The 11795-nt window shown below is 37.2% G+C and overlaps 1 protein-coding gene across 1 annotated transcript in view; it reads right to left on the reverse strand.

Moving 5' to 3' along the window:
- LOC107740867 (zinc metalloproteinase/disintegrin-like) overlaps positions 1 to 11795 on the reverse strand; it is a 52103-nt gene that overhangs the window by 1754 nt on the left and 38554 nt on the right. Inside the window, exon 4 of the mRNA XM_016553389.1 lies at positions 189 to 267. Coding sequence (XP_016408875.1) covers positions 189 to 267 — 79 coding nt within the window. The remainder of the gene's footprint in view (positions 1 to 188; positions 268 to 11795) is intronic.

Genomic DNA, 11795 nt, shown 5'->3' on the forward strand with positions numbered 1-11795 from the left:
ACACACACACACACACACACACACACACACACACACATATATATACATATATATAGCTCAAATGAAACTCTTTTCCAAAATGTTTTCTGCAGAATAATAGGGGTTTGTTACAGGAAGTGCACATTGCCATGTGTTCTGTAGGCGTTGGGTTAAATTTGGATGGAAGCAGCGGTTGCTTGTGATCTTACCATGACATTCGGTGAGGTGGTGACGGCACTTCCATCCTCCAGGTAGTGTGTTTCTGTGTAGTGACTAGCAAACAGCCCTCTGTAACACAAATACAAATACACACAAAACTTAGTTACTTTCACTTGTTTCTTTAATTTCCTACTCCAGTCATTTTACTTAGTCAACATTAAGTAAAAATATATTTAGTGTTAGTGATTTGAACAAACCTTTAACCCTTTGTATTAAACTTTAGCTTGTACCTAGTCCTGAATGATTTGTTCAATCTTCTGTCTTGTTAAGGAAAGATGTGTTGATGCTTCACTAAGCTATCAACTAGTTAGCTAAGCTAGCAACAGTCTAAAAACACTCAGAGCACCCTAGCAATGGCATAGCAACAATCTAAATCCACTCATAACACCCTAGCAACTGCACAGTAACAGTCTAAAGCCACTCATATCACCCTAGCAACTGCACAGTAACAGTCTAAAGCCACTCATATCACCCTAGCAACTGCATAGCAACAGTCTAAACACTCAGAGCACCCTGACAACAGCATAGAAACAGTCTAAAGCCACTCAGAGCAGCCTAGCAATGGCATAGCAACAGTCTAAAGCCACTCATAACACCTTAGTATCGACATAGCAACAGTCTAAACCACTCAAAAACACCCTGACAACAGCATAGCAACAGTCTAAAGCCACTCAGAGCAGCCTAGCAATGGCATAGCAACAGTCTAAAACCACTCATAACACCCTAGCAATGGCATAGAAACAGTCTAAACACTCAGAGCACCTAACAACAGCTTAAGATCACACAGATCACCCTAGCAACTGCACAGCAACAGTCTAAAATCACTCAGAGCACCCTAGCAACAGCATAGCAACAATCTATATCCACTCAGGTCACCCTAGCAACTGCACAGTAACAGTCTAAAGCCACTCAGAGCACCCTAGCAACAGCATAGCAACAATCTAAAGCCACTCAAAACACTCCAGCAAAATCATAGCAACAGCGTAAAGCTACTGTATCTTAACGTGCAAAAACTCTTTTCACTAAAAAGTCATTTTTCACTGAAAACTAATTTTCAGCTGACACAAAATGAAGTCCTGCCAACTTTCACTCAGATATTAAGTCAGCACGATCAGCTGCAAATGATCACGGATCAAAGACAGGCAGCAGAGATCCCTCAGCCTGTGAAAGCATGCCCTAATTCTCTCTCTTCCTCTCTCTCCCTGCTGAGATAATATTCTGATCAGACCATTACCAACATCTGCACTCGAACGCTCCTCACGCAGCTGTGCTTTCTTAAGCAGAACCTGAACATGACAAACTCATGACTAGGATTACAGCACTGCTGAATCAGAGAATAACAACCTCCCGTAAACACACACACACAAACACAGACAGGCTTCTGACAGTAGAAAGTCTGGGTCACTTCACTCTGACCATCCACTTCATCAAGAAACGACCGTCTCATTGACATGTTTAGGGTGGGTTTATCTGAAATTGATGGCATTACACTAATTACAGTAAAAATCTGTTCAGTTTGTGGTCTGCATGTAATTTATGTGGTGGAATAAAGTGTGAAATTCATTCTTCTTACTGCATACTGCACATTAGTTTTCAACTTCCAGGAGAAACCTGTCGATCTCTTCTCACCAAACTTCACCCTTTTTCACTTGAACCTGTACTCTCTTAAATCGAATTAGATGATCTTAAAGCCCACAGTGGGGCTTCATGTGGAAAAATCAATGAGACCCTGCAGTGAATTCACAACAGAATCTGAAGGTTTCCAAGAAACTAAGAACAAACACTTGAAACTAAAAAGAGCTTTTCAGATCTAAAGAAAATCTCATAGAGGTACGTAGAGACCATCTGATCTATACTGCACACTCAAAGAACCAGAATAGGACTGTGATTTAATTGATTTTTAAAAGATTAGACAGATTAGACAGTCTTATAATTGAATGTAAAAGCCTAATGCATTGTTCTGACAGCAAGAAAATTAACTTCTGATTAATGTTTATTATAAAAACCGATATATTCTGTCCTGGTTCCCGTCCCGAATGCTGATTGGTCACTAGAAATCTTTTGTAACATTATAAATGTCACTGTCACTTTTGATCAATTTAATGCATCCCTGCTGAATAAAAGTATTAATTACTTTCAAAAAACAGATTCAGATAACAATTATGAACTTCAGTTTAAGGAATAAATCAAATAATCTTCTTAATACTCAATAAAATAGCGTTTGTGTTTCACAGTATGCATTCACTGTTTTTTAAGCAATAATAGGATGTGAATATAGGATTTTTAAAGGAGTTGCAGAAACTCCATGACTCATTCATTCTGCAGCCCGACCTCTCGTCCCTTTTCGCTTATTTATAATGGACGGCTGTTTAATTGGTCCCACCTCGCACTGTTTCACTATGTTTCACATAGTAAATGGGATTAACAACACATGTAACTGCAAAACACCATTTGGCAGGGGTTTAGTAGTACCTTAAAACCCAGGAAGGGACCAGATGTCTTCAAATCTGCTGCTTGATCACAGACGTATACTGACAGATGTAGCTCTTGTAATCACACATGCAGCAAAAGCAGATTTACAAGCACAAACTTATGAAGGAGCAGCAAATCGAAGTCTGAACTACAATCTGAGGTCCGAACCGCTTCCAGAATGATTCTCAAAGGTGTATTTGGAGGCATATGTTTAATTCAGCAGGTTCAACTCAACATGCTAGATCGTCCACGGATCGTCAAAAGCCAAAAATAGGATTTATGCTTCTTTTTGAGCTCTAATTTGGGTTTAGAAACAAACACATACCATGAGCATTGCACAGGGTTCCCGTTCCTTTGGAACAATTAACTTCCATGACTTTTCTAGGACTTTTTCAGTCATTTGTAAGGGTTTTTAAAAACTATTAAATAGAGAATGCACTCACAGAGAAAAATAAAATATAGCTAATATAATTTTAGCCAAGTGTAACTAGATAAAATAAATATACTATAGAAATTGCATGACCTTTTAAGACCTTTCCAGGCCTGGAAATCACAATTTTAACATTTTGAAGGACTGTGGGAACCCTGTTATAACTATAAAAATCAGCAGTGCATTTCCACCAAAAGGATCATCTAATATCTTCCAGAAACTACTAAACTAAACTTCTTTTCTACTTAACCAATCATTAATAACGTATAACCATTAAACTGAAGAAGCCAATGAAGACCATGTGTGCGTCCTTCATGTTATGGCAGATTTATTCATTTAGCAGATGCATTTATTCAAATCAGCTTATAAATGAGTACAAATACAAACACATGAATCATGAGGAAACTGTGGAAAAACGTCCAAAATAAACATCCAAAATCAGCAAGAGAAATACTAAATGCATTCTGCATTTACAAATGGAAAACTCAGGGGACTCAAAAATTTATTTTCTGTCATTATTTACTCATACTTCAGGAATATAGTTTATGAGTCATATGGCCCATGCACTTACGGTACTTTTTTGACCTTTTTGAACATTACATTTTCATTTTTGGGTGAAGTTAAACCACTGCAACACATCATCTCGCCACTACCATCCCAAATCCTCATTACATCTCATTAGCTCGTCATCTGACATCACCAGCATGTCTTTGAGAAGATCTCGTTCCAAAACAACATACATTCAGTCAAGAAACTGGCTAAAATAGAGGTTGAAATGACAAGCAGCTATAAATATTTCCTCACCGACAGAGTATTACAATGTTTCTGGGACCATTTTCTAATTTATTTTTCAATTATTCACACGAGAAAAGACCAAACAGAGCGAAAGATTAGCAATTCTTTGTACGAAGGAGAAAAAAAAGAGAAATAATTCTACCTTTCATGCTGTGGAAAGATGACTGCAGTAAAGCCACAAGCAGAAAAAAAAACTAATCAAATCATCAGTCACTAGGGGAAAAAGACACAGCAGGGTGCTGTTGTTTCCCCTGGTCACTTAATGCTTTGTGTTCTTGCAAGATAGAAAACTAGAAAGGGACACAGGGGTGGACAGAGGAAAAACAACAGCACAGGTTCTCTTTCGAGCATAGAAGTTCAGCCTAATATGAAAAATCTGTCATTATTTACTCACCCTCTCATTAATTTTTTCTTTTCGATACAACAACACTTCATAATCATCTGTCAAACTCCAAAGAGGACAAAAAACACTCCATAAAAGCATTACAAAAGCAGTCTGTACAATGTGTGCTATATTCTTAGTCTTAAATCACTCGACAACATTATGCGATGAACAGACTGAAAAGTAAATCTTTACTCACTGATAATCTTAAAGCTTGGAAAGTTTTGCCTGAATTCATGTCCAACTTCAAAAATAGTGCATACTTTTTTGTGCATTATTTTTTTTTATTATAATAATAAAAAATATTTTTTTAAATAATTATTTAATATTATTTAAATAATAAGTGGTAATTTATAAATTATTTAATTAACAATTAATCAATTCATTTAAAATGACAAATTATTCTAAATTATTTAAAAATAATGACAAATATATAATACTTTACATTAAATTACATTTATACTTTTATAAGTATTTTTTATAAAAAAAATTATATATGCATTAAAATGATTGTTCAAAATTGTTTAATTTTTAATGTATGTGATTTTTTTATTTATATTTATTTTATTTTATTTCATTATCAGTAAATATCAACCTAAATTAGTCACTAATTCACCTAAGTAACTTCAGAAGACTTGCAATATGTGTTAGCTTGTCTGTCTTTGAACTGAAGATCTGTTCACAATGAATGTTGGAAGAAAGGAGCTGTGTAAAGATGCTTAAAGAATATATTCTCCTTTTGTGTTCTGCAAAAAAAGAAAACGGCATGAATGTCAGTTCGGAACAACATGAGGGTGAATCATCACAGAATCAATGTTTTCTTTAACACTGCAGCTCTGCCAGCTTTAAATGAAGAGCAAACACACTGGAACACATGAGCCTGATTTTATTTTCATGCTGAGGTAAGACACATCCAGGCTGGAGTCCAGCCCTTCACTAGAGAGAAAAAGATAGACAAAAGAGAGGAACGAACGACGAGGGGGGCTGGACGGGGACAGAGTAACAGCCCAAATTATTTTCCAGGCCTTGGCTGACTAAACGGGAATTCAGCTGCAGTGAACTCGTGCCCATCTTGTCAAGGACAAAGCGCAGTTTTCTCATGCTTCTTGGGAGAAATCAGGTCACGGCTCGTTCCAGAGCGTCTCCTCTCACACAGAAATTAGTTCCTCTTTATCATCCTGCACATCTGGTTGTCCTCTTATCTGATAATTGGAAGATGGATTAGTAATGCAACGTCTGTAATAAAGACCTCCGTTTAGCATTCTCCATGGATAATAACTCAAATCACACGGCTCATTGAGGAAAGGTGTGCTGTTACTTTTATAAGCAATTAGACTTGTGCCAGGTGAAAGATAAAAGAGATGATAAAAATCCCACAGATTTACATCTAGAGATCAGAATATCCTAAAGCCCTAAGGCTTTTGGACTTGGGCTAATAAGAAAGCTCACACACACCTCATAGCAACGAGGTAAAGGCTACTCTGAAATGACTTAGCAACTGCATATCAATGCACAAAAAACTACTCTGTGCCCTTTAGCAAAAACAGAGCAACGCCCTGGAAACCACAAACAGCATCATAGCAACCCCTTGGAAACCACACGGAACACCACAAAGCAACGCCCTGGCAACCACTCAGAACACTCTAGCCAGGGGCGCCGCTAGGGGGGGGGAGTTAGGACGATTCTAAGGGCCCACGCACTTTTGGGGCCCCCAGAGATCTGTTTTATTAGTACAAATAAAACCAAATTAGGGCTTATATCTGCATTTCCAGCAAAATTATCTCCCCCCATTCACTGCACGGTTTCGTCCCATCCTACGTAGCCTAGAGTCACGAGTGAAATCAGATGGTAAACTGTCAAAATTGAGAGATGTCTTCGAGTTTGAGGGGGGGGGGGAACCGAGCCGGACGATTTGGTCAGTCGCACTTTTAAACACATTTTAGTTTTGCTATAGAAAATCTACAAATTCACAATCTGATTACATAGAGCAGCAGCAGGAAGCACGTGAGGTTGTCATGGCAACCAGATACACTGCACGCAAATTACGGCTGCGTTTCTATTTTGGCACACTAAACTTAGCAATAAACACGTTGAAAATAATACACAATAAACATGTCTGTCAAAACGATCTCAAAGGAGGCTTTTATTAAGCAAATCAATGAATGAATTACTCATCCACTGTTTAAAAAAAATACTTTAGCTGGGTTTCCACAGGCAGGCAGGGTCACAATTATCTACCGTGTATGAAGCTAAAGGTTTTTGGGTTAAAGGGGTCATATGATGCTGCTAAAAAGAACATTATTTGGTGTATTTGGTGTAATGAAATGTGTTTATGCGGTTTAAAGTTAAAAAAACACATTATTTTCCACATACTGTACATTATTGTTTCTCCTCTATGCCCCGCCTTCTGAAACGCGTCGATTTTTACAAAGCTCATCAGTCTGAAAAAGCGAGGTGTGCTCTGATTGGCCAGCTATCCAGTGCATTGTGATTGGCCAAATACCTCAAGCGTGAGACGGAAATCTTACGCCCCTCACCATACTGTGATGCCCTGTCCGCACTTCCAAAACTGTGGCATCAAAGATGGAAACATAATTCATGTATTTAAAAATTGTATTTCCATCTTTTTTGCCACAGTTTTGGAAGTGTCTAAAATGCTTGTACGCATATGTACAAGTCATTGGTGTTTGGCGATGAGTTTTTTTGAGTGCTATTGAGTTTTCCCAATACTTTGGGCAATATAGTGTATGTTTGGTGCGGTAGGGGGCCCAAACTCATATTCTTTCATAGGGCCCAAAATTGCTATCGGCGCCCCTGACCCTAGCAACTGCATAGCAACACCCTAGCAACCCCCCAGATCACCCTAACAACAAAACTACTAAGAACATTTTAGCAACCGCATAGCAATGCCGTGGCAACCACCAAAAACAGTAGTGAGCAGGTGCATTTGCACAGGTGAGAAGCACATACATTTTCTTCAGCAAATGTAAAAATGTAGTGACGTGAATCAAATACCATGACTTGCACAATGTAAAGTCCACTGAGGTCATTTCATCTCCTCTATCAAACATCTGCTCTGGAACTAATGGAAAATCATCAGCCAATGGACCATAAAAGAGAAACCAGCACTCATACCAAAACCAGAAATTTCATGGAAAATCAATTATTTAAGGTAAAATATTCTTCTGTCTGGACCTTGACACGCAATACACTGCCAATTGCATTTCAGCAATTATAGAAAATCTATTTTAAGAATTTAAAATCTTTGAAAGAATGTTCTGGGTTCAGTACATGTCAAAAACCACAGACAACAATTCAGAAAACAGAAAACTGATGTTACAGCTTCGGAAACCAGAGCCAACTTTCGCCTTAAAGGGATAGTTCACCCAAAATGGAAAATTCTGCCATCATTTACTCACCCTCATGTTGTCCCAAACCTGTATCAATTTCTACCTTCTGTTGAACACAAAAGAAGATATTTTGTAAAATGTTGGTAACCAAGCAGTTGATGGTAGCCATTGACGTCCATAGTATGGTTACCAACATTCTTCAAAATATCTTCTTTTGTGTTCTTTTGTGTAAATGATGACATATATTTCATCTTTTGGGGTGAACTATCCCTTTAAGTGTGATTTAAGTTTGTGTTTTCTAAATTATTTTAACTCTTTCCCCGCCATTGACGGAATTTTCCATCATTTATGAAACAATGCTTCCGCGCTACTGACTGAAATTTCTGGCTTTCCATGTTTTAACTGTTATACGGTAGGAGGTGCTATTACACATCTTCTGAAAGAGTATTGATTGTCTGGATCAAAACACGGTGAAGAGGAAGCAGAAACAAGTGATCGCATATGTTAGCAGATGCATAGGTAAAATAACGCAATCATTAAACACTGAACAGCATATAAATCAAAACTGCCTATCGTTTCCGAATGAAATGTCGATCCAAGAAACTTTGGGGGTGTTGATGGAAGCGATATACTCCATCTATGCTTCGTTCATCGTTTTGATCATTTTCTCAGCTTTTTGTTCAAAATTTTTATTTTTTATTAAACTTCCGCACATTTAAGTGTTGACAAAAAGAATGCATGAAGCTAGAATAAAAGCTAGAAAAAAGAGGCTCTGTTCTTTTTTTGTTTTTTTGACATATTGCATGTTCAGATATTCATACAAAATAATCTGGGGCCATGAAAATTTTGTGGAAATGTTTAAAACTTCTGGCGGTGGCTAGCAACTGGCAAAAAAAAAAAAACCGCGATGGGGAAAGAGTTAATAAAGTTACTTTTGTCATCAGCAGGGTGAGTTCTCAAGCTCAGTTTCAAGACAAGGTCAGAACCTCGTATCTAATTTCTAAATGACTCACAGGAATAAACCAAATAGCACTGGTGTGATGGGAGAACTGTTGACTAGGAATGCAATAATCCATGGAAATATTCCGAGGTTGATGTAATGACATCCCATGGCAGGACAGAGTCTGCAGCCAGCTCTTAAGCTTTAGCTAACGAGGAGCGTTACACCCTTGGACCGGACGAAGGGCTGTTTGCCTCATCGCAGGGATGAACTATTCCAACAAGAGCTGGAACGAAGGCAGACGCAGGAGACTGGTTCACTGGAAAACACCCGAGGACCAGAAAACTGCTCAACTGTGACAGAACAGGGTGGAAACCCACCTGAGGGAGTCAAGAGGTCAGGGGTCAAGATGTCACATGAGTTATTTCAACACACAAGGGCAAAAGGTCACAACAAAAAAGAGCATCAAGAATGATGCAACATTTTAAAAGTGCTGGAAAATGAGCAGCAAAGGACTTTGAGAACTGAAGAGCTATTTAGGAAGAATGACTGAAAAATAAACACATGAAGACTCAAAGCAACAACCGATCAACGAAGTAAAAGAACCGTTCGACTTCTGAAACAAAACACGCTGACTTTAATTAAAACAAGCACAAGGTAGAAAATATTACAGCTGTAAAAATCAGACTTATTGTCTGAATATTTTTCTATCTTTATATTGTCTTGTTGTTGTGGGAATTTGTAGGTTGCATTTCAGACGTAATTTTAAAATTAATTTCTTCATATTTTTTTAATAGTTACGGTGATGTATTAATGCATCATCGATAAACATATTTTAAATGCACCCATAGGAAATGCATTGCTTAGGCATTGATTTTCAGTTTAAGAGACTTATTAGAGATCTCAATCATGATTTGTCCATGTCTCAAACAAAAAAAAAGGTTTTGTCAGAAAACCTAAACACGTTCTCATGTTCTGAATTAAATGGTTTTATGCAAGTCAAAAATACTGTTTAATTTGACTAAATTAACACCCACAAGTCATTGAAAGGGTTAGATCAAAGAGATTTCAAATTACTTAAGAGAAACAAAAACACAAACTGCTTAATTATTGATATACAGTAAGAGTACAGAGCTAGAAAATAATTTCATCTGAGCAAATTTTGAAAATCTGTGTGAGATTACTTCTGCCTTTTCTCAGGAGAAACATCTGAGAAGAAACTCAGCTAACAAAAATGTTCTAAGAACGTTTTGCTAACGTTCCCATTAAGTCATGAAAACGTTATTCAGTTTCAAAATGTCCAGTTTTTAAAATGTTTTAAATACGTTTTTTCTTGTTTATGCGTTACTGTTAAGGAAACATTCCATTTTTTTTGCAAACATTACAGGAATGTTACTTTTGAATGTTCTCTGAACATTCTGAAACAAGCAGTTACATTAAAAAATGTTACACTCTAAAAAACGCTGGGTTAAATATAACCCAGCGCTGGGTTAAAAATAACCCAGCGCTGGGTTAAAAAGGGACAAACCCAGCTATTGGGTTGTTTTGGCCCAGCGGTTGGGTTCAAAGCAACCCAACTGCTGGGTCAAAACAACACAATAGCTGGGTTTGTCCCTTTTTAACCCAGCATTTTTTAGAGTGTAGTTGAATGTACAACTACAATGATTCAGAAAGAAAGATCCATGAATGTTGTATAAATGTATGTATGTTTTAAAAGCATTATTAAAGACCAGATATCTTTGAACGAACATTATATTAACATTATTTCTTTGAGAAACCTTGCCAGAATGTTCTGAGAACGTTCCCTGTTAGCTGGGACGTCTTAATTTGTTGTCCATTTAATCCCATTGCCGTCTAGGAGAAACAACGGAGACCTCATTTGTGATTTCTTGTTCCTATGTGTATGATGTCATTTCAAATATGATATTTATCAATGATGTATTTCTCCATTTGCAGTCACTGTACTGCCAAACAGAACAAATAAACTTCAGCATGAAAACATCTCTTCATGAAACCTAAAACCCACAACAATAAGAACATACAAAACGCAAACTCTCCTCTGAAGTGCATCCATTCATGCGGGATCTTCGGGCACATCTGGCCGCATTAACACATCTGTCATCGCGCGCACAAACATTACGAGAATGGGCTTTTCATCTGCGATAGCATCTTTGCCACATGCACTCTTAGAGAAGTCAGGAAAAAATCAAATCAAAAATCAAATCATGAATCGAGAGGTTATTGTGAGGCTAGTGTGTGTAATTTGTGATGAATGTCTCTGGTAAATGATCTCAGAGCAACATGTTAACAATCAAAAATAAACAATCAAATGTTTCTCGCGCACATGCAAATATATATCGGGATGAATTTGCCTGTCTCCCACAGATCTAACACTTAAAACTCATTTTAGCAGGGGATTTACTTCTCTGACACTTGTGCAATGAACAACACATAAAATAGAAATCAAAAAGCCTTTTTTAGGAGTCCAACTTTCATTTTTGGTAGTGCGAGAGCTTATGAAGTCACGGCCAAAGGTACTGAATTAGCCTGAACGTCAAGTCAAGGCTTAAACCCCTGTGATGCATGTTATCACCTCAGTCCCAATCCAGATCCTGAAGATCTTTCATCTGCTTCTTGTATTTTGGACTTGTTGTTCTCCCTTCGGGGCTCGGTGTGTTCATTACATCTGTCTGACAAAGCATTTGGATGGTCTACCTTTCAAACGGTCTCACATCTGCTAAAAGTAGCAAAAATATGATATATGAAAATAATCCTGCTCCGTGAGCCAGTCACAAGTATCTGGGAATACTTTATTCACTGATCCTTTTGAAGAGCATAGAAGACTTGCCAGTCCTGTCTCAACTGCTCATCTGGTGTCTAATAAATACAGAATTAAAAAAATAAAATAAAAAATCCCCACCAACAGCCTGAGAAACATAAGAACAGGGACGTTTAAGAGCAGAACACCTGCTTACACTGCAAAAAAAGATTTTTCGAAGTGGTAAATAACACAAAGATTATTGTATGTTTTACAGGAAATTTTTCAGTCTTTCTACTTCAAAGATTAATGTTTAATTCAATGTGTCATTTGCCAGTTCTCTGTAATTATTTGTAAAATTTACTAGCAATTTCTGAGTGAAAATTATTTCTACACCCATTTTTTCAGTGAAAGAATAATTATGACTAAAAAGATATTTTAAAAAAAATCTAATAAATTAAATAAAAATT

This window comes from Sinocyclocheilus rhinocerous, unplaced genomic scaffold (assembly GCF_001515625.1).
Source record: "Sinocyclocheilus rhinocerous isolate Xijiao unplaced genomic scaffold, SAMN03320098_v1.1 scaffold1908, whole genome shotgun sequence".
NCBI lineage: Eukaryota > Metazoa > Chordata > Actinopteri > Cypriniformes > Cyprinidae > Sinocyclocheilus > Sinocyclocheilus rhinocerous.